Raw genomic sequence first — 22,289 nt, forward strand, 5'->3', positions numbered from 1 at the left:
TGTGCAGCTGCTCTCCTTTTTAAACATGATCCAAATTGTTTAGATCTGTAATATAAATGTTAAACTTCACAAGCTACTGAATGCTATTTTTTCTGAATTGTTTTTGACTGCATTAATCTTTACCTGTTGAGATGTCACGGACGGGTCACTTTCTGGCGTGTTGTTGTGTGACAGAATATTTGATTAGTTGCATTTGTCTTTAATCCCATCACACTTTCAATAAGCTGTCATACAACATAGTGCACACAGTACAGGCTGCGCAGACTGATGGTCATGGTGATGCACTAAAGCCTCAGAGCTGCTTTCTATTAATGTCTTCCATAAACTGTATTGATCTTAAGCCTCGCTCCACTTACTAAATTACATTACAGGTGAATTACTTTGGTGTTATTAAGTAAATATGAACAGTAAAATAAATGGAAACGGCAATATTATGGGAGCATGTGTGTGTGTATGTGTGTTGTGCTGCTATAACTTTCAAGGAGAGGTGAAAGTGTTGTGGCCATGTTAATCTAAATGAGGGGAATCTCCTCTCCGATACTCTTTATTCATTCAATCATCTCCTTCTATAACATTCTTCTTCTGCTCATTATTTCTTTCTTTCACTCTTGCCATTTGTTCAGTTTTTTTATGCTTACATTTTCTCTTCTGTTGTATAGAAATTGTATGTTATGTAAATACACATGTGGACAACATGCAAATATTTACTGGTTACAAAGCCCAGGTTTCAGACATATCTGTATCTGTCAGTTGAAGGAAAGGTTTTTCAACAATGTTGCTCTATTCTTATTTTCAAGTCCAGTGATTTCGTATTCAGTGCATGCTGGATCGCTTCTATTCTTTTTGTATCCAAGCAAAATACACAAACAAGTGATGTGTTCTTACAATGCATGATGGTTTATATCGGTGGAAAAAACAAAACAAAATCAGCAACCAAAAATCATGAGGCTACACACAAGAACCCGAACTTACAACTCCAACAAATATCAGCTGGTGTGATTATGGTTGACAGTCAAAGACAAAGTCAAAAACAATCTGTGCTTTAATCTTTAATACAACTCTGAGTCTATTTATAGCATCCAAATTCCATTTCATTTGTCTACGAAAAACAATTGAATGACTCTCTTTTTTTTCTATTTTTGCGCGACATACTAGAAAACCAGTCACACAACGAAAAGAAGATTGAAAACGACCCCTGAGGGGCACCAGGGCTTCTAACAGCACGGATGTCCTGTTTATTTATTTGTTGTATATTTTATTATTAGCAGGTTCAGAGGACAGGGCTAAAGTTATTATAAACTAGAAACTAACTCACACAACAAGTATAAGAAAAACCTCCAAGTTTTGTGAGCTACAATTACTAACAGCTAAAGCTCAAAGCACAGAGGTCTAGAAATCATCTGGTAAGCATGAATTTGGAGGGAATAATGTGTATTTCCCAATCGGTTGGTGAATGGTTGCTGGAAGTTGATGGCATTTGCTGTGAAATCGACTGTTAAAGCCCCAGTCAAGCAGACCCATGGACCAGTCAGTGGCCTCTGGAAAAAATGTGTATTTATATAAAATCACATAAAATCTTTGAGTGTGTGTTTTTTTAATGAAACACACACCTCAGGTCAGCAGACAGCTTGTTCCAACAAACTAGACCACAGTGAGAGAACCCTGAGCACACATCTGATACTGGGAACACAAAAAAAAACACAGGTCGGCACCTGGTGACCTGAAAGGTCTGATTGGGTTATAGAGACCGACCAGTCGGAGATGTACTGAAGGGTCAAAGCATTGTGAGCTTGCATTGCTTTTCTAAAAGGACTGAACTGGGAGCCAGTGAAGGGACTTCAGTACTGGGGTGTTATGTTCACATTTCCATGTGAGTTTCAGGACAGTGGTTGCTGCATTGTGATGGAGTTGAAGTTGTTGTTCCAATGATTTGCATTATACTGTGAATAAAGTTTTACAATAGTCTAACCTACTTGATATAAATGCATGGTAAGGCACAGCTTTTATTTCAAAGCCCTTTTTTTGAAGAGTGTTTTCAGACAAAGTATGGGTGACTAAAGCAATTTGCTAAAGACTCAGCCAATCACAATTTCAGCTAACAACATCTAGCATCTTCATCCGCCAACTGTGGATCAAAAGTTCCCAGAGCATTTGGCCCTCACAAAGCAAAGGTTTAGCTCACAAAACTATATCGAAGAAGCTAAACTATCTGGAACTGAGTGAAAATGGTTTATCTACTGAACTTGTTATGATTGTAGACATGAGAAAGAAAATGATTTCATAGTTTCCTGAAAATTACAGGATCTTCAAACTGAGAAACCAACTACTTTTAAGTGTGAGCTATGAAATCACATTTTTGCATTTTGAGTTCATGAGTCTGTTTGAATGAATAGATACTTGTTCAGCTCTAAAACCAAGTAGTCTCTTACCTGCCACAGTCACTCTTGCTGTCCGGCTTACAATGCTTCCCAGTCCATCCAGCGTGGCGAGGCACTGATATTCTCCCTCATCGGGCCGATGGTGCCGCGAGTGCATCACATTCTGCACCAGCACCGAGCCGTTACTCAGCTGTCGCCGTCGCTCATCGACCACCGTGCTAAGCAGCACTCCATCTTTACGCCATGTGATGGTGGGGGATCCTGCCATGGCATCTGACTGTGCCTGGCAGTCTAGCTGCAGCACACTGCCGCGTACTGTCACCGTGTCCTGAGGCTCCTGGGTAAAAATGAAGTCCACAAAACCTCCAAGACCAGACGAGGAGGAAGAAGATGAGGAGGCATCTGAGGCTGCAGGAAAAAGCAAAGGAGATAAGGAGTTAGAGGGAAGCAAGACACCAACAGGACAAATAAACTCATCTACATCAAATACAGGTGTGCTTTAACACACATTTGCAAATCACTATTTAATTATTTATACTTATAAATAATAAAAATATAAATAAATCTCATATTATGCTGATTTTAAATCATAAAAAATGCAAAGCACAAAATTGCTAAAAGATCCTCAGAGGGGATAGTGTTCAGTCTGTACTGTTCTCTTTCTATACAAATACATCCAGGGCACATTTCTGGAAGACAACACTTATGATGCCCGTATTCACCGGTTAAACTAGACAATCACAAAAGCAGACAGACAATCATCATAAACATTGTAGAAATAATTCATTTAATAAATAAACGCCTCAGGAATCAGCAATTTGTATACCGTAGCACAGGTCAAAACATCTACCACTGATTGATATTTCCACAGCAAAAAAACAAGTATAACAGCTAATTCATCAACCCCTAAAACAAATTTCAAACCCAGTAACTGCCCACACAGTGTGACAGTAAATGCATTATATATACATATATAGAATGACTGAAGTTAAAGGTGCATCTTGTTGCTTCTTTTTGTAGCTTTATGTACTTTTGTTCCTGTCATTTTTTTCCAAAATTGAACTCCAAACCAATAATGCCTTGCTCAGGGCTTTGTTCTGTTTTCTAAAGCAGATCAATCAGGACTAGAATTCTAATACATTTTCTAATGCTTTATCCTCTTTTTGCTTCACGTTTTTATCCATATTTGTCATTAGCTTTGCCAGACATGTCTCTTCAGAGAAGAGAGTGTGGCTCTGAGTATTAACCCCCAACCTGTAGAGCTTCACTCAGCAGGATAACTCATCACTGCTATCAAAGCCACAGGAACCTGCTGTATTCTTTGTTTTTAGGTTTATAGACTTTCTTTAATCTGCTGAAAGGCGAGCAGTGGCGGCATCTCCTCCCTTCTTTGATGTTGAGTCTGCTTAAACGTCTTTCATCGTGATCAGAGAGGCAGTTTGTTCAGTCAAAGCCGCCGTTCAACGTCTCCGCATTTCCCGGAAAACCTGAATGGAGGCTTTAGAACGACCTGGAATCACAACGTCACAGCGCAGAGTCGACTTTGAAGAGCAGCAGATGTTCTTTTTTTGTGTTTTTCATTTCAGTTGCTCCTATAGGAAAACTAATCGGAGCAAAAACTTCTGTATAAAAGTTAATCCCAGTTGGGCCTGTTCCAATTGGGACCGGAGAAATAAAACGAACAACACTTCATAAAAAAGTCTTTATCTCTAAGAACTGGGATTTGCTTTCAGCAAAGCAACATCCTTTTCTTGGATAACAATATAGTGCTGAGTGTGTTTTCATTGCAAATTATCAGGTTTCTCCTTACCTCACTATAACAAGAGCCGTGAAATGACTTATCTTGTGGATTGGCACTTTATCAACAAAAAAGGCAAAAACAGAACCAGAATGAATCTGAAACCACACGTACAAGGTGGATGCCAACAAACATCACAGTCAGTGAATAAAACGATTTAATTGAAACATTTGTCAACCAACAACGGATTCCCAATATATATATTTATAGATGCATGTGCAGTACAACTCAAATTAACCAAAGGTACTTTATTCTAATGCACTTAACACTGGCTCTTCAAAACAAAAAATGGTGAGAATCAAGTTAATTGTTCTTAATTTAGGCTTGTTAGCTGCTACAAAGCTGTTACTCACAACAATTTCCCACCTTCATCTCTCCAAACAACAGACCTGGCAGATACCCTGCAAACCCATCTGTCATATTGAGGCTAAGAGAGCGTGGCTAAGGGTGCTTAAAGTCTTTTTAAGGGCCTTTTATTAACAAACAAAAGGCCTTAAAAGTATTAAAGTGTGTTATACTGAGAGACAATAACATTAACAGCACACATACAGTACAGAAAAGAATCTTGCAAAGAGCAACATCACAGGTATCACAGGTAACTCCGCCTGCAGCCAATCCCCCACCCATACCTGAGGATCCTTCACTCCTTCCAAAACATCCTAGTTTCCTTCCCCACCCATCATCCCTTGTTTATCTCAATCTTGCTCCTTCTCCCTTTCTTGTTTCTTCTTTCGCGCTCTCTTTTCCTTCATGGTTTCCTTCTTATTGATTCTCCTTCAGCAGTCGTCCCCCTCTCTCTCTATCAGTAACTCACTATCTTGACAGCTCTATCTGTATTCACTTCCAGCACACACACACACACACACACACACACACACACACACGCTCAGAGTCAGTCACTTCATCAGCTTGTCCTTGTCCTCGTTGTCCTGCAGTTTGATGCTATCAGTCTCTGCTCAGCCTTCGTCTCTACTCTCTTCTTCTCTCTTTGTTGCCTCTCAGTCACTTTATCTTCATATTTCATCTGTAACATGAAGCCGGTCTTCACTTTATTATTTGACCACAAACTCTTCCAGACATATTTTTTTATGAACTTTTAGGATTTTTTCTGTTAAAAGAAAGTCATATATTTTTCTTACAGTGTTAGTACACCAAGAAAATCTTGTCGTCATAACACAGAATATGTATGACTTCAGCATAAAATTAATATATACAAATTAATATATATTAAATATATATTATAAATGTATGGGGAATAGACAAAATTTGAAAAAAAGTTAATAAAATAAGTGAAACTGAAGAAATTCGGGTTTTACTGATTTGCTGACAGGCGGCAATTATTATAATCAGTAAATGAGTCATTTAAAAGATTTCTGAGAATGACAGTTCTCCACTTCCAGCTTTTCAAATTTGATAATTTTCACATTTTAATGTTTATAGTCAATAAATGTAATGACTTTCAATTTTGGACTTTTGTTGGGCAAAATAAGATGATTAAACGTGAGTACGGAGAATGTTACCAGCATTTTGGTGCCAATTTCAAGATTCAATAGAAAACGTAATGAATAACTGTTTGTGTCAACTTGACAAAATATGAAAACCTTCCACTTGCATCTGATTTCTCTCCTCACTGATTTTATTTCCTGACAATTAAAATATGCCAGAAGCAAAGACTCTGAAAAAACAAGTAAAAAACAAGTAAAATAAAAGTAGACTGTAGAGAGAGTGATAACGAGCAGTCTTGACAGCAATTTAAAATCAGATAAATGCATTCTGAGTCTAGCTTCTAAGTATATATTGATTACACAAGTTAAGAGCTTTTCTAAGAACAATACTTGTGCATTTCTACACAGATTATCCAAACACTGAACATACATGCTGTCAAAGTCCTTTAGACAGGCAGAGATATGAGACCTCGCTCCCTGCTTCCACTGGAGCAAGTTGGCCAGACTGAAATGTGTTTTATCTCTTTGCGATTGATGAATATTTATCATTTATTGTTATTTACTGTTTTGTGTTTTAAACCCTTTCCTGTCATTTAGGGTTTTTTTGTCTGTCGTTGTGGTCAGTCTATGTCTTCACACTAGTTTGGTATCTTTTTGTGGTGAACGTGAATCTTTTGTTCTTTCCTTTTGCTGTGAATTTTTACTGATTTGTCACCTTTTGTTTGATTTCTTGCTCATTTTAGTGAATTTCCACTTGTTTGTGGTCATATGGTTGTTTTTGGTCCCACTGGTTTTTGCTTACAGTCTCATAAGCAAGTGTGTTTGTTGACATGTGTTTGATTTCTTCTTTCTTCCTCAGGTTGTGGATTTTCAATCTTCTTCACGATTTTCACTCGTCATTTTGTGTCTTTGTGGTTGTTGTTTTTTTAGCATTTCTTGCATTTGATTCTTTTTTCCTGGTGTGGATTGTTACATCTTTGCAGTCATTTTACATTTTTTTTGTATTTGTCTCTTTTTATTGTGTGTTTACACTTTTATGGTCTGTTTACAACGCTCTGCAGTTGGTGTGCTTCTTTGTGGTCATTTTGAATGTCTGTGATTTTTTTTCTTTTTGTTACCTTGTGGTAATTGTGGCTGTTCTTCTGAATCTACAATTCGTTCTGGTCATTTTGCATCTCTTTGTAGCTGCTTGAGGTCTCACTTCAGTGTCTATGTTTTGGAGATTTTGTAATTTTTTTCCTGCCTCTGTGTTTTTTGGGTCTCTTTGTGATTGATGTGCGTCTCTCGGTATTGGACTAGTTTTCCGTTTGTGGACTTTTGGCTTCTGTTTTTTTGGTCCCTTTGTTCCTTTTTGATGTAATTTCACATTTCTTTGTAGTTGCTTGATGTGTCTATGAAAACTGATGACAGTCACTCTACAGTATACAGGGGCTCAGACTTAGAGACATCCTATCTTCCTTTATCCCTGCATGCCTGTATATATTCAATCAAGAAAGCAGCATTTCACCCAGATCATACTAGTTGTCATGGCCAGGCGGATCAGCTGCACGCTGATCAGCTCTCTCTCTCTCTCTCTCTCGCCGGGGTGGAACTCATTGTGGGTTCACGCCCTCGGCCCACGCCCTTGGCAGATGAGACACCTGGGTCTCATTAAGACGATCAGCATTTAAACCAGGAGGTGACTGCTGTTCATCACTGGATCGTTGTCTACCACGCGTTTGTGAAGTCAAGCTACAGCAAGTCTAGTTAAGAGTATTTTCCTTTGTGCGTCGTACTTAACCCTGTCTCCCTGTCTACAGAGCTTCCTGGATTTTCCCCCGTGTGATTCCCGTGTGGCAGTGTCGGAGTGTGAGCCTGTGATCGTGTGTGTGGATGATTTGAAGAACGCATGCTTTTCCCCTGGACTTCCCTGGAGACCCCTTCTTCCCTCACTCAGCTGTATATAGCAACCCCCCGCACATTCTTGTATATACACCTGGTGAATTGTAAATAAATCCTTCTTGTGAGCATCAGAACCGGAGTCCTGCGCTTGAGTCCTCCTCCAAACCGTAACACTAGTGAAGTAGAACTGATGATGAAACTTGAAATTCAACAGCTGAGATGCTGTGTGTTTGTTCAGTTTAATCCTGATAAAAAGCTAAACTGAAAAATGAGCAACATGCAATATGAAATATTACTAAATCGTGTAGGCTTTGGTTATGCATTCAATTTTAGATGTTTAAAAACCTTCAAGTCTTCAGTAACTAACTCTAAGACCTGTTAATCTCGTGGCATTCACAATATTTTTTGTACTTATATGCTTTTGTCTTCAAAAGCATATAAAGGTCAATAATTCAAACCATATAGAAGCACACTGATCCTGATCCATAGCAGTCTCCGCTGATTACAAGATCCTAAAACGCGTTGACCTGAATGCTGGAGCAGCTAATTAACACGCTGCAGAAGAATAAATATTCAACACTTAACAGAACATTACAAGACAAAACAAAACACTTCAGACCTGGTCCAGATCACAAATTTGTTAGCAAGGAGAGAAAAGCCATCTAAAGACCTCTATGGAAGATACGCCACTAGTCAGTTTTGTCACAGAGGTAAAGAAGTGGAAGGATATAGAGCCATCCAGGAGTTTAAATGATAAGATGAGAGTCACTGACAGCAAGGTGGACAACAGCCAAGACCATCTGAACACACACGCACGCATTCTCACAGTGGCTGACACTGTGGGTTAGTGTCTGGGAAAAAAAACAGAAAACGACTGCATTACGACTCTGGACAACGTCCAGATACTGTGTGTGTGTTTGAAGTCTCTGCCAGCTGCTGCCTGCCAGCAGAGAATCAGCTTGACTGAAAGAAGGCAGCAGGAAGGAAGAGGAAGGAAAAGGATGCCCAAAAAAGGAAACCCATCTCTGTCACAATTGCTGTGGAAGTTTTTCACTTAAATAAAGCCTGCAGACGAGCGGTGAGCGGTAGCTAACATTCTTTAATTCATGCACACAAAGAACAGACAAACAAGCTTGTGGAGCCCTCCATGGCCGCGGGACAGACGGTCAGCAGAGTTCTCACTGAGCCTAGCATGGCTCTCAGTTAAATACCTTCTCCGGGAACAAAAGGCAGTACACAGCTGTTTCACACCTTAAGGTTCACACTCCCTTGCTACTTCCCAGAGTCCTCAAGAGACAAAAGACTGGTCCTCTGGAGTTCCTGTTTCCCCAACATCTTTGCTACACCCCCTACCATTTGTCTCAAGTATGAGTGTCAGACATGTTAATACAATAACATAATGCGATTAAATACCTAGGTAAAAGAAATTCCTATACACAATCAAACCATGAAACCATCAGACAGCAGCAACATATCAGGAAATAAACCAATGATGTGTTGCTAAATGAAAAAACAGCATTTCAACCATGTGAAGCTTGAAAAGTTTAGTTGTAAAGTTGTTCATACTTATTTAAAAGTTTGATTTTTTTCAGTACAGCAACGGAGAGTGCAAAGAGACATACTGCTAATGTTTCTTAAATTCAAATTATTTTCTGTTGTGCTGTGATCATTGTTTCAGTTATATTGTGTTTAGGTTTAGAGTTACATTGTGATGCAGTTTTCAGACTGACTGAGAGCCAAGTGAGGGTGTAGATATTATAATATTACATAGGTCATAGTGAGTAAGGACTAGTCAACGTTCGGGGTTGTTCAGATGGTGTCAGAGACTGTTTATATGTCTGTGTGGTATATGGGGCACAGCGATGTGACCAAAAACAGACCTCTGTCTGTTGTACATATACTGTACATTGTGTACACTAAGTTTCTATAAGAATTCCTGCACTTATTTGGCATCCATTTGCCAATTTATAAATGAGTATTGGGTACGAGCCCTTAATCTTTGAATTCAGGCGTTTTCAGTTGTTAAGTTTTTTTTATTCATCTTTAGGCATGAAAAAAATATTTTTGAACTTAATTTTTTTTAAGTATGTACTTTTCAAAGAGTTTTTTACATGTCTACTTAGGTGGACAACATACGTTTTGAGTGGGTGGCACGGTATCGAGTGACACATCAGTGTCCAATATAGTGGTTTATCTGCAAGTATACCATCAACACTGACACAAATACAATAAGCCTTTGAATAGCTGTCCACTGTAGTGACCACTATGCATGAAAGGGTTAAGGTTGAATCAAAATCTGTTGAAAAATTTTAAAAAAGCTTGTTTAAAATTAATTCAAACAAGACTAGAATACCAAGAGTGTTTTTGCGAATAAAATTGGATGTAATTGAATGTCATTAATTTAACTGAGTTGAAATGAAAGACAAATAACACAAGAAAGAAGGAGAAAAAGAAGAAACCTGGATGTATGCACTATTTTCTGGAGCAAACGTTTGTGATTGCTGAAGGCTGAAAATTTCTGCTTGTTAGGCTTGAAAAAGTTGTAGAACCTCTAAGAATGAACTCGAGGAAAAGAAGTGCTAAGTTAGCAGGAAGCAGTGAAAAGTGAAGCAGAAAAGGAAAGTTTGATAGAGTTAAATGGAGGTCTGACCCCTTACACACTGAGTCAAAGCTCACGCTGTCACACAGTAAGCATCATCACACAAGCTGACTCATCTCAAAGTGACCTAACTGAAACCTGACAGAAGCAGCACACAGCCACTTTCTTCATATCTTCTTGACACCCAGAGCTACACCAGACTTTGGCACCACTTCCTGTCTGATCAGCAACTTACTGATTGTTTTTTTCTTTTACGTACCTTTGACTGGAAACCAGGTTTTTGTTGTCTCTGTGCACATTAAGAATAATCGTCATGATTAGTGTCAGTGCAATTACCTTAAAATCTCAAAAGTGAAACAAAAATCATTGTTGCCAAACTTCAGAGCAGAGGTGATGTGCACAAAGACAGTTTTTCCAGGACCCTCTGTAGTCGTGTGAAAAACTAAACACACCCTATAATTCAATGGTCCTGTGGCCAGTTTATGAGAAAACATCCCTCATAAAAAAAAAAAACATTCATGTTTGTTTAAGTGCTTATACATTATGTAATATATGGTCATTATTAGGGTCTGTAAGGACGATGGAGATGTCAATCACTAAAAACACTAGAGCTGGCTTAACCCAAACATCAAATCTGTAAGTTTTTACTGACAACAACACTGGCAAATTTACCAAGCAACAATTCCCAGTTTAGTCAAACAGGCTGTTATTCGTGTAACTCAATGTCTCGCACAATTTGCCTCAAAATTTCAATCCATCCATCTGTTTTCCTAAATACTTTTCCAAGCATTTAAGAAGGCAAGGTTGGAGCTTCATTCAGATAACACAGAGAGGCAGGGTGCCTCTAAGATCATTTAAAGAAAAATAAAAGTATTCTTTGAGGACATTATGAATAGCGGTATTTTTATGTGCAGTCACTCAATAATAATACAGAATCAGTAGCTGCTCTGTGATGTAAAGTCTCTGCTGTGTGCTTGTGGCTCTCAACACCATTCAGTGCTGAGAGTCTGATGATGAGAAAAGGAAAAAAGAGAAAGAAAGGCAGACAGACGAGTTAGATGCGAGTCATCTTGAAGTAATAGATAAGCATATCAATATCAACTTCCAATCACTAATATTAAATATTAACTCAATAAAAACTGCTGGACAATAAGAACTGAACGACAGCTTAATTTATCTTATTGTTTCACCACAAAAAAGTGGGCTGGTCAAAAGCATGAAATACTGGCTCCACCATGACCCCCGTCTCGGAGTCCTCACTACAACACTGTGCAAACATACAGTATTTATATACCCTCACCCCCAAAATTAGCAATGCATGTAGGCACTCAGTTTGTTAAGGTCCCATCTGCAGTGAGCTCTGACACCAGCTGGACAGCAGTGTGTGCATGTTTAGCATTAAGCCTTTATTAACAAGCCTCACCTGCTGTCCACCCTCCGTGTCTCATTGAGTTAAAACTCCCATGATCCCTCCATCTCCCAGCTGAGCTCACCAAACGCACCAACCAATCCATAGTCAACGGGCAGCAGAAGGAAATCACTTCAATTAAACATCTTATTCTTGCTTGTTAAGAGATCATAAAAAGAAGTGCTCAAAGAAACTACAACAGCAACAATAGGAGTCATGGACTGGAATACTTTATTTTGAAATAGTTCAGCATTACTTGAATTCAGCTGCTCTGTCACACTAGACACGCAATAAAAACAGGATGGCTTAAAATTTTGATCAAGAGGCGGTTGCACAAGTGAACCAGTGGGAGGCAACCTGTGTCGAAACAATCACAGTTTAAGTCAGACTCGCTGCAATCACTCTCAGACAGATTGGTGAAGGTTTGCAAATAATAGTACTCTAACATTTTACAAGCACTCTAAGTCAGTCTGTGCTGATGAGCGCAACTCGTCTGGGATGCATCTGTTTGTAATAGTGGATTTGACTTAAATGGTTGTACTTTGATTGTATTCCACTGCTGCCAAATACTTATCACATTATACAGTTAAAATGCCATCCTAAAGTAAATGTGTCACTATTTGTGGCGGTATCCGGTTGCCTGTAGCTCATGAGGTAGGCCAGGTTATCTACCAACTGGATGGTTGGGGGTTCAATCCCTGACTGCATCAGTCTGCATGTCAAATATCTTCGAGCAAGATACTAACCCCAAGTTATTCTGTTATCCATCCACTGGAGTGTGAATGTTAGGTTGATAGTACACATGTCATAGAAAAATGTGCTGGAGTGAATGAGACACATCTTAAGTTGGGCTATATAAGATCCAGTCCATGTAAGTAGTGAATTATTTTTTAATGGGAATTTCTGTGTATGTACTATAAATATCAACAACAGTACATGACAACAAGTTTGTAAGACAGTAAGAGTTTTGTGATCATCACTAAGTCATTATTGTTAATTGCTATATTGTCACATAATTGCCAACTTGACCCCATTCAATTGCAGACTGATAGCACGGTGATCTACTATATTATATATTATTGAATATATAATGAGAACCTTCACAGACATTATATTATTATTATTATTATTATTATTATTATTATTATGTTTATCTTGATCTTCTAAAATATGGTTGAAGATGGCAACCGACTGTGAGTGGTCAAAATTGTGGTCCCTATATTTAGCTGTGTAACTGTAGCATAAAAGAGGCCTACTTTACTTCTCCATTTTTCCTGTAATATAACTCCAGTTTCCATGGTGAATGTTCACATAAAACATGGCCAAAATTTCAAATGATAAGCTCAGAGCATGTACAAGTAATCCATGTGAGCCAAAAGCTCCAAACACTCAGACTACTCAGGGCTCTTTGTGGGATCACAGAGAGGATCACAGAATCCCTGCCCAGGTGTTGTTTCACCTCGTGTTTTATATGGGGCAGCCAATCAAAAGACAGCTGACTTAAAATGGGAGCTAAAATAGCTTCTTTCATCCAGAGGATGAACTGAGGGCCTGCACCAAGGCTCAGTCTAACATAAATAAGGATTATTTGCAACTGTGAATTATGCAACTACTAAGCCAATAAAATGAATACAGAGCTAACAATGAGCTTTTATGCATTAATCCCTGTGTTTTTTAGAGAAGTTGGTAGGGGAAAACATCAAGGTGATCAATAATATCAGCTTTTACTAGGGTGTCTTTCAGAAGCTCCACTGAAACTATACCGAAAATACCAATAAAATATGAAGGACATTACACCCAGTAACACTGGGTAACACCCAGTGTGTCACCTGGGTGACAGGCAAAGATATCACGAGATTCAAAAAACAAAACATGCAATCATTGCTGATTTATAACAGTTATATATATGTGTACAAAGTTAATTTTATATGGTCCATGTTTTTTATGTTTTATTTCACAAAAGTCTAAAAATAGAGCCGAAAAAGGGAAAAAAGGAAAGGAAATGCGAAAGCTTTAATATTTTTGTAAGTGTTTATATAAGTGTTTAAACATCTGCTATCGTTAATTTAATTTACACTCTGAAAAGAAACAGACTGCAATTGATTGTGCTGACAGAAAGACACACACTCACAGTAATTAGCAGGAAACACAGCAGGCTGAATGGGACTAGGCTAATTAAGACCAATTGGTGTTAATATCAGAGCGGGTGAAGTGTGCGTATGTGCACAACACATTCAGATGAACAGAAAGTGATTTTTACTGAATGTGTGAAGCTCTGTGAAGAGGTGTGAGGCAGCATTTTTTTAATCTTCTCGTGATATGTGTCAGCGAGATGCTTGTATTTGCTGAAATGTTTCCTCTCAGACATATTAAAAGTGGTATCGAATAAAAACCAAAAAAACAAATAGCAATCAGAGCTCTGAAATACTGAAACACTTGGAAAATTGCTTTGGTTTAGTTGAACTAAAAGTGAAACCTTAAATAAATACAATCACAACAGATGTTATAAGACATCTGTTGTTATTCTAAACAGCTAAATGCTATTCTAAACAGCAGTGGAATAAAGTCAGAGACAGAGACACGTACGTGGCAAAATGATTGCATGTATTCAGTGATGGAGAAAGAACATATTAAAAACTTTTTGAAGGTTAAGACTTCAAAAAGTAAAGAGAAAAACTGAAGTTGTTGCACTTTCATGTCAACTTCACACTTAGAATCTACTAAGCATTTCTACTTAGACAAGTAGAAATGCTTGTGTAAGGTGGGGTGACTTTTGAAACTGTGAGAATTGCAAGAGCAGAACTATCTGATTTTATTTTAATGGTTTTCATCAGTTTTACGACCTTCTCACTAACAAAGACATCATCCATGGCCTGTCGTACTACACCGAAGGAAGAAAGCAAAGGATAAGGCATAACATTAAAGAAAAAACATAGTGGCAACACCAGTGCTACCCATCAACCTTCTAGTAGATACACATATGGTGTCAATTTCAAAATCCTATGTCACTGCGTTCTCAAGTTATCAAATTCAAAAGAGTTTCAGAAAACCTGGCCTGTGACCTCTGACCTTGAGGTCAAGGACACTGGGATCCACACTCATCCAAAGTTAGTAGATTCACCAATGGTGACTTCCTTCTTAAATGATTCACAAGAATTTCAGAAAACTTGACGTTTGACCTTGACTTTGAGATGAAGGTCACTCAGATTCAAAAGTGTCTGAGATTTTTGTTGTTAACAACAATATCCACATTAAGACACTTTCCATAATAAAATAAAGCCTCTACCTTAATAGAGAGAAAACCCCAATAGCCTGATTATTCACTATGAGCAGCACTTGGCAACAGTAGAAATGAAGAACTGAATAGCCAACTGAATAGCCAACTGCCATGATGCCATGCCATTCCTCAGAGCAACAATATGCTTGTCTTTTTTATTTGTTATTGGGCCATAGTTTTAATGGTCTGGCCCACTTATGAAATCAAATTGTGTTGTATGCGTCCCACAAAGTAACATAAGCTTGTCATCCCTGCTTAGACGATTGTACATAGTTAGATGTAAGAGCAATATTTAGTTCTCAGGAGCCTCTGCTAAGTGGTTGTCAGTAATATATTATCCATAAAGCAGTCATCTGAAAAAGCCGCCTGTATAATAGTAGACTCCAACAACAGTAACAGTAAGTAACAACAATCGAAAATTTGACATGTGAGTGAAAAAAACTCTAATGTCAAAAATGAGCAGCTTTTTTTTTTACTTTCTAAAAACAATATTAAAAATAAACATTTCAAAGCGGTTCTTCATTTCATCAGGTTTGTTTGAAGGTCTGAATAGAACGAGAGAGCAATTTATATTGCAGACAACATAGATAACGTCAAAACTGATTTAGAAAAAAAGAAAATGGTATCTGTCAAAAAAATGGCAGAACAATGTGAACAAATACTGAAAAAAGGAAACAAAATGAAAGGAAACACACCTACACACACACACACACTTGTACAGTGAATATGATCATGTTTGTCTCATGGGATGCAGTGTCACTGCTGTCTGTGGATGCATTTTGACAAGGACCAAATGGAAAACACACACCCCCTTATGTGTGTGTGAATGTATGTGTGTGTGTGCGTGTGTGTGTGTGTGTGTTTGCAGGTTAAAACACCAATAAGTGTTTGGTCTGCACATTGTTAACGGGGACCTTTACTGCTGTCAGACACAATTACCAACCAGTCAACAGGAGGCCAATTATACAGACAAGCGCGCGCGCTTGTCTGTATAATTGTGTGTGTGTGTAATAAGTGTGTGTGTGTGCGTGCGCACACACACACACACACACAAAATACAATGACAATAACAGGGTAGCTTAGTGTCAAAGTGGCAAGAAGGGAGTAGCTGTCATAACACACACAAACACACACATGCAAATTCATAAATGACAATTTTAAAATAGCTTTTTGTCCCAGTACAAAGAGAATAAATGTCATACATGTCACTGACACCCACTGATACACGGGACAATGACACCTCAGGTCCACTTTGTCCCCACTCCCACTGACGTATTTGTACTTAATTAACTTTTAACAATCAGATTAATCACCATCAGATTAACTATTAATGAGTTTATGAATTCACTATAGGAGTTTTGTCTAGATGGGGTCATCACTTTTAGTGGGAGATTAAATTAAAATTCATGGTTTTTCTTGAGTTGTGTTTCGATTGGAGGTAAAAGGTCAAAATATTGATTAGATCTAAAATGAAGGTGGAAGGTGAGGTTAAATAAGGTTAAAGTCATCTGGACAGGCTCACAGTTTGATCTAAAGTTTGGTTTTAATGGACATTAATGGACATTAAAACATGTGGTAAATTTTAAAATACATTGCTGAATATAAAGTTTTACATAACAAGCTTACACCGTTCACAGCTGCTCACTGTTTTGCCCTCCAGATGCCCAGCACAGGTATATGAGATAGTCAAACACATTCCCGAGCATGGGGTCAATACTGCCACTGCTGTTATTATGCTACCTATCAGTCAAACTCACAAATCCCCTCTTTACACCAGTAGCTTTTCCATTGTTACTGATAAGCAGCTGCAAAATGTAACTGTATAATTAAACTGTACAGTTAAAGCTAACCAGGAAACTCAAAGAAACCTCCTCTAATGTTCACTGGAAGCAGCTCCAGAGTGAGTCAATCTCCATAGATATGTAAAATGTTCTTAGCAGAATGGTAATCATAATAGTAAAATGGGGGGGAAGGGACAGTGAGATGGAGAGAAGACCTGAAAGTGCAAATGGGTGTATTGTTGTTCAGAAGTTCAGAAGCGTACTGCAGAGCAAGATTATGGATTACGTTAAAGACGAGGAGTAGAATCTTGAAATCAATACAGTTATTTAACTGGAAGCCATTGTACACAGCAAATCCAGCATGTCCAAATTAACACTGTCAGATTTGATTTCAACACTTTTAAAGTGTCTATATGGGTCCACACCAGAGAGTGTTAATTTAACTCTTTTTGGAGAGTTGGTATGTTAACTCTGATTTAGTGTTAAACACCAAATCTCTCTGGAGTTGATAATTTAACACTTGGTGTTAAGAGTTTATATATTAACTCTCAAAGAGTATTTTAGTTTAACTACGTAAGAGTTATCTTCTAATTAATTCTAAAAAGCGGGAATTTTACTGTTCTGAACTTCTAGAAATTTCTTTTGGAAATAAACATTTACTAAAAAGACGCAATGGTTTTTGAAAAACATTTATTCTGAACTGTGCACCACAATTTCAAAACATTTTCTGAAAGATGTAACAGTGTACATGTTCTCACTTTCATTAGAATTTCGTTTATCAAAAGGTCTGACATAGGTGAGCTGGTAAATGCAAATAACAGCATTCTCATCACTTATTTCAATAAATAAAAAATACAATATGCATGTCCTTCATTCATCACTTTGTGGAACTTCAACGCACTTCTGCTCTCCCCCATATTCCATCTTCACAAGCATATCCTATGTGGAGATTGAATAAAAATTAGTTGACACTAATTAATGGCACAAATCAATTGCAGCACAGTAAAAAAAAAAAAAAAAAAAAAAAAAAAAAAAAGGAATCCTTTTTGAGCCATTACTTGTGTAAAGTATTTTCCCAAAAGATAAGGACACAGGCAACAGGTAGTACTGAACTAAATGTAAAACCTCAACCTTTTTCATTTTTACCTAAACCGTGTGCACAAAACTCTGGAGGGATCTAAATGCTAACGTAGAACCCAGTCAGGACATCTGCTACTGCTGTTTGCTCGTTTTTTATGGGAGATCGTTTTCAGGCTTCAAGTAGCACCATTATACCAACATTTCACATTCTAGACATTGTTTTAGGTGTATTTGACCAAAAAATTTAACCGAAAATTCACATGCAAGCTTTTTTTCAAGGCTGTGGTATTTGCCGAAAACAATACCTTTCAGCTAGCTAAAACAGCGAGCGGTGCTATCAGCGAGCAACATGGCTAATGCCTTTCACACAGCTTTGTCTCAACTCCAAAGAGCCACAGAAGTAAAAGCTAATAATAATAATTGAAACAATCTTTGAAAACATGACTTACCAAGCATGGCAAACAACTCAAATATGTAGAGCAAAATGTTCTGAAACGGCTTCACTTCAGCTTCGATTGGAGCCGTGCTGGGGGCGGAGTCTGTGAATTTACTCTATTGGTGTCATAGCCCCTGTAGGAGTTCAGAGTTAAGAGGTCAAGAGTTAATGTTTCCATTGTAACACCTCCAGATTTGAAATAGAAACACTCATTTTTAACACTCGATTTTAACTACTATCATTTTACACCTCAGAGTTACATTAAAAGCATGTGACTCTACTTAGAGTAAAATTAACTCTAAGACTACTAACACCAAAACATTTAACACTTTTGAATTTGCTGTGTAGGTATTGAAGGACAGGTATATTGTGACCAATGGAAGAATTTCTGGTGATCATGCTACCAACTGAAATGTGGACCAGTTGAAGTTTATGTATGGACTGAAAAGAAGAGAATTATAGTAATTGATGCAAGATGTAAGCAAGGTCTGGAAAGGATGGCAGTAATATTGTGTGTGAAACATGGACAAAGGTGATTAATGTTACGAATATGAAAGCATGAGTACCTAGGGATGTTATTGATGTGCACTTGAAAAGAAAGCATGAAGTCCAGGATGACACCCAGACTCTTAACATGAGAGGAGCAAAAAGCTGTTATATTTAGACAAAGTGGATTTGGTGCCAATGAGGAGAACATTGATTTTTATCTCTGTTCAATTTGAGAATGTTACAAGAAAATCGGGATTTGATTTCCTGGAGACAAACACAGAGGGTGATGGATGTGAGCGTGGTGATAGGTTTGGTGGACACAGAGTTGGGTGTCATCAGCATACCGATGGAAACTAATATTAAGAATGTTATGAGCTATAGTGTCAAAGGCTGTGCTCAGATCTAAGAGGATGAGAATGGTTAAGAGTCACTGTCAATTGTCAAAAGGAGTTCGTTACCGATTTTTTTTCCAGGGCTGTTTCTGTACTATGAAGGGAAAATAAACCAAGCTTAAGTTGTTTATACTGGTTATTGCCAGACAGCTGAGCATGAACCTGTGAACCAACTATTTCCTCAAGGATTTTTAGATAGAAAGGGTAGGTTGGATGAAATTATTGAAATTTCTGGGATCTGCTACAGGTTACTTGTGCACACGAGTTATTGCAGCTGACTTGAGAAATGAGGAAACAATACTAGAGATAAGGAAGGAAGGAACAATAGTATTTATTATGGTGGACAGAGAGAGTAGCAAGCTTTTATTAAGTTAGTAGGAAAAGGGTCTAATTGACAGGCAGATAGCTTGGATTTCTGAAGAAGGCCAGAGAGAGGTTTCAACCTTTCAAGTGTACCACAGGACTGAGGGAAGTGGTGAAGACAAACTGTAGGAGGTGTTAGTGCTTAGCTGCCAGTGAATCTTGTCAGCGTTGGTAATGTTAATGTAAAATGTAAAACCTGAGCCAAACAAGCAGTTTTAAATCCTTTTTAATAAGCCAAACCCAGAAAGTATTTCAGTGGGATGAATGCACCAAATCCTGCTCTGTTGGAAAATAACCCTAAAAAAAGGCTACTAATCACTCATAATCATTACAAGCTGATCAATAAGCCAAGGTGTCATGTGATCACAGAGAGAGGAAGAGTATTCAGAGACCAATCTGGTTTGCTCACAGCAGGATAGCATCAGGGATGAAATCTTTAGTGTGAAGCGAAAACGATGTCGAAGCAGTTTTAGTCGTCTTTGATCACAGATTCACATCCTGAAAACGCAGAGAGTCGGGAAATAAAACATAGGAGCCGAAAGCTCCGGGATGAAAAGAAATATCAGAGAAGGAGAGAAGTGTGAACGTGTTTGGGGTTTTCATTCGAAAGCCATTAATTCATTTTTCCTCCTCAGACTTAAGTTTGCATTTTAATCGTCTCTCCTTTCCCCCAATTTGTCTTTATCCTGTTTTTTGTTTAAATAAATGTTGTTTCTATGCACTTTAAATGTCAAGTAATAATAATGTTTATCTAAAATGTTCTTGATGATATAAATAAAAAAACGCAAATATCTGCTTTTCTTTAGGAAATCTTTAACACTAATTAAAAGTTTTGGTAAGTAAGTAATTTCATCAATTCAAACTGCTGATGTGGGTTTTTACAACACACAGAATCTCTCACAGGTTGAGTTTCTGTAACAGATCCGTCCCTGTGCAAACTGAACAGGAAGAAACTGAAATTGGTTCCATGCTGAGAAAATGTCTCTCAGCTGGAAACCATTTTCAGAGGTGGAAGGTCAGCAGTGTGTGGCTCAGTCAGACGGTCCAGCAATCTGTCTCCAAATGAATGCTGCCACAAACCTCTACAGTAGTGGAAAAGGTCAGTGCTACATGATCACAAGGCCTAGTACTAGAATTTACTAGAAAACCTTGAGCTTCAACAACTACAAGGCCTGTTGCTCTCATATTGAAAAAAAATATTGTTGAATTTTACTCAGTGTAAATATCCAAAACGGGTGACAGTAAAATCAATATAAATTGTTTAACTATGTCATATGACTGTTATATAAGATTCGTATTCATGTATCAAGACATGCTAGATTAAAAGCCAAAAAAACTATGGAGTCTAGGGCCTGGAATAATTACCAACCTGAAACTAGAAGGAGAAGAGGTCTTTGAGAATTCATAGGCATGATTTTCCAACGCTTAGAGTGAGTATAACCACTCAGCCTTGAGTTACAACAAGAAGTACATCTGGCTTTATATCAGGAACAATGAACATACTTATAGGCACAACCAACAAAAAATGGCACAACTAGAAAAAGAACAATAGTACAATAATTGGAGCTAGAATAGCTAGAACATGTACAGGGTGGGCCATTTATATGGATACACCGTAATAAAATGGGAATGGTTGGTGATATTAAAGTCCTGTTTGTGGCACATTAGTATATGTGAGGGGGCAAACTCCTCAAGATGGGTGGTGACCATGGTGGCCATTTAGAAGTCGGCCATCTTGGATACAACCTTTGTTTTTTCAATAGGAAGAGGGCCATGTGACACATCAAACTTATTGGTAATGTCACAAGAAAAACAATAGTGTGCTTGGTTTCAACGTAACTTTATTCTTTCATGAGTTATTTACAAGTTTTTCTTTGTTCACAGCCATTGACATGTCGAAGAGGTTAACACGTGAGGAGCGGATCGAAATTGTGTTGATATCTGGTGAACGCAGTAACCGGGTCATTGCAGCAGATTTCAATGCAAGACACCCTATGAGACCACCCATCTCCCGTGCTACAGTTAGCAAACTGCTTGCTAAGTTTCGTGAAACTGGTTCAGTGTTGGATTTGCCAAAATGTGGACGCAAGAAAACTGTCACTAATGAAGAAACATCAGTGGCTGTCCTAGCTTCATTCAGCAAGAGCCCACAGAGTAGCAAGAGCCCACAGAGTAGCACTCGCCGCATGTCACGGGAGAGTGGCATTAGTCGAACATCCCTTCGGCGGATATTAGCTACTCACAAATGGCACCCTTACAAACTCCAGCTACTGCAGCATCTCAACGAGGATGACCCAGAATTTGCAGACTGGGCAAAACAAAAATTGGAACAGGACCCTCAGTTCACGCAGAAGATTTTGTTCAGTGATGAGGCAAACTTTTATGTGAATGGTGAAGTTAACAAACAAAACCACCGCTATTGGTCTGACACTAACCCACATTGGATGGATCCCTCCAAGACTGTTGGAACAACAAAAGTGATGGTTTGGTGTGGTATATGGGGTACAACAATAGTGGGTCCATTCTTCATCAATGGAAACCTCAAGGCCACTTGATATTTGAAATTGCTACATGATGATGTGTTTCCCTCTTTGTGCACTGAAGCTGGCATGTTCCCTGAGTTTTTCCAGCAACCACATTATGGGTGCCAGGTCTGAGCATTCCTAGATGAACAGTTTCCTGGAAAGTGGATTGGTCGTCGTGGGCCAGTTGAATGGCCCCCAAGGTCTCCCGATCTGACCCCCTTAGACTTTCATCTTTGGGGTCATCTGAAGGCAATTGTCTATGGTGTGAAGATACGAGATGTGCAGCACCTGAAACTACAGATACTGGATGCCTGTGCTGGCATTTCTCCTGCGGTGTTGCTATCAGTGTGTGAAGAGTGGGAGAAGAGGGTTGCATTGACAATCCAACACAATGGGCAGCACATTGAACACATTTTATAAGTGGTCAGAAACTTGTA

At 38.3% G+C, this 22,289-nt stretch overlaps 1 protein-coding gene across 4 annotated transcripts in view; it reads right to left on the bottom strand.

Moving 5' to 3' along the window:
• The window catches only part of dcc (DCC netrin 1 receptor), a 389,213-nt gene that overhangs the window by 261,521 nt on the left and 105,403 nt on the right, over positions 1-22,289 (bottom strand). For all 4 annotated transcript variants that reach the window (XM_085168991.1, XM_085168990.1, XM_085168994.1 and 1 more), the window contains exon 2: positions 2,430-2,786. In XM_085168991.1, coding sequence (XP_085025117.1) covers positions 2,430-2,786 — 357 coding nt within the window. The remainder of the gene's footprint in view (positions 1-2,429; positions 2,787-22,289) is intronic.

This window comes from Neolamprologus multifasciatus, chromosome 7 (genome assembly GCF_963576455.1).
Source record: "Neolamprologus multifasciatus chromosome 7, fNeoMul1.2, whole genome shotgun sequence".
Taxonomy (NCBI): Eukaryota; Metazoa; Chordata; class Actinopteri; order Cichliformes; family Cichlidae; genus Neolamprologus; species Neolamprologus multifasciatus.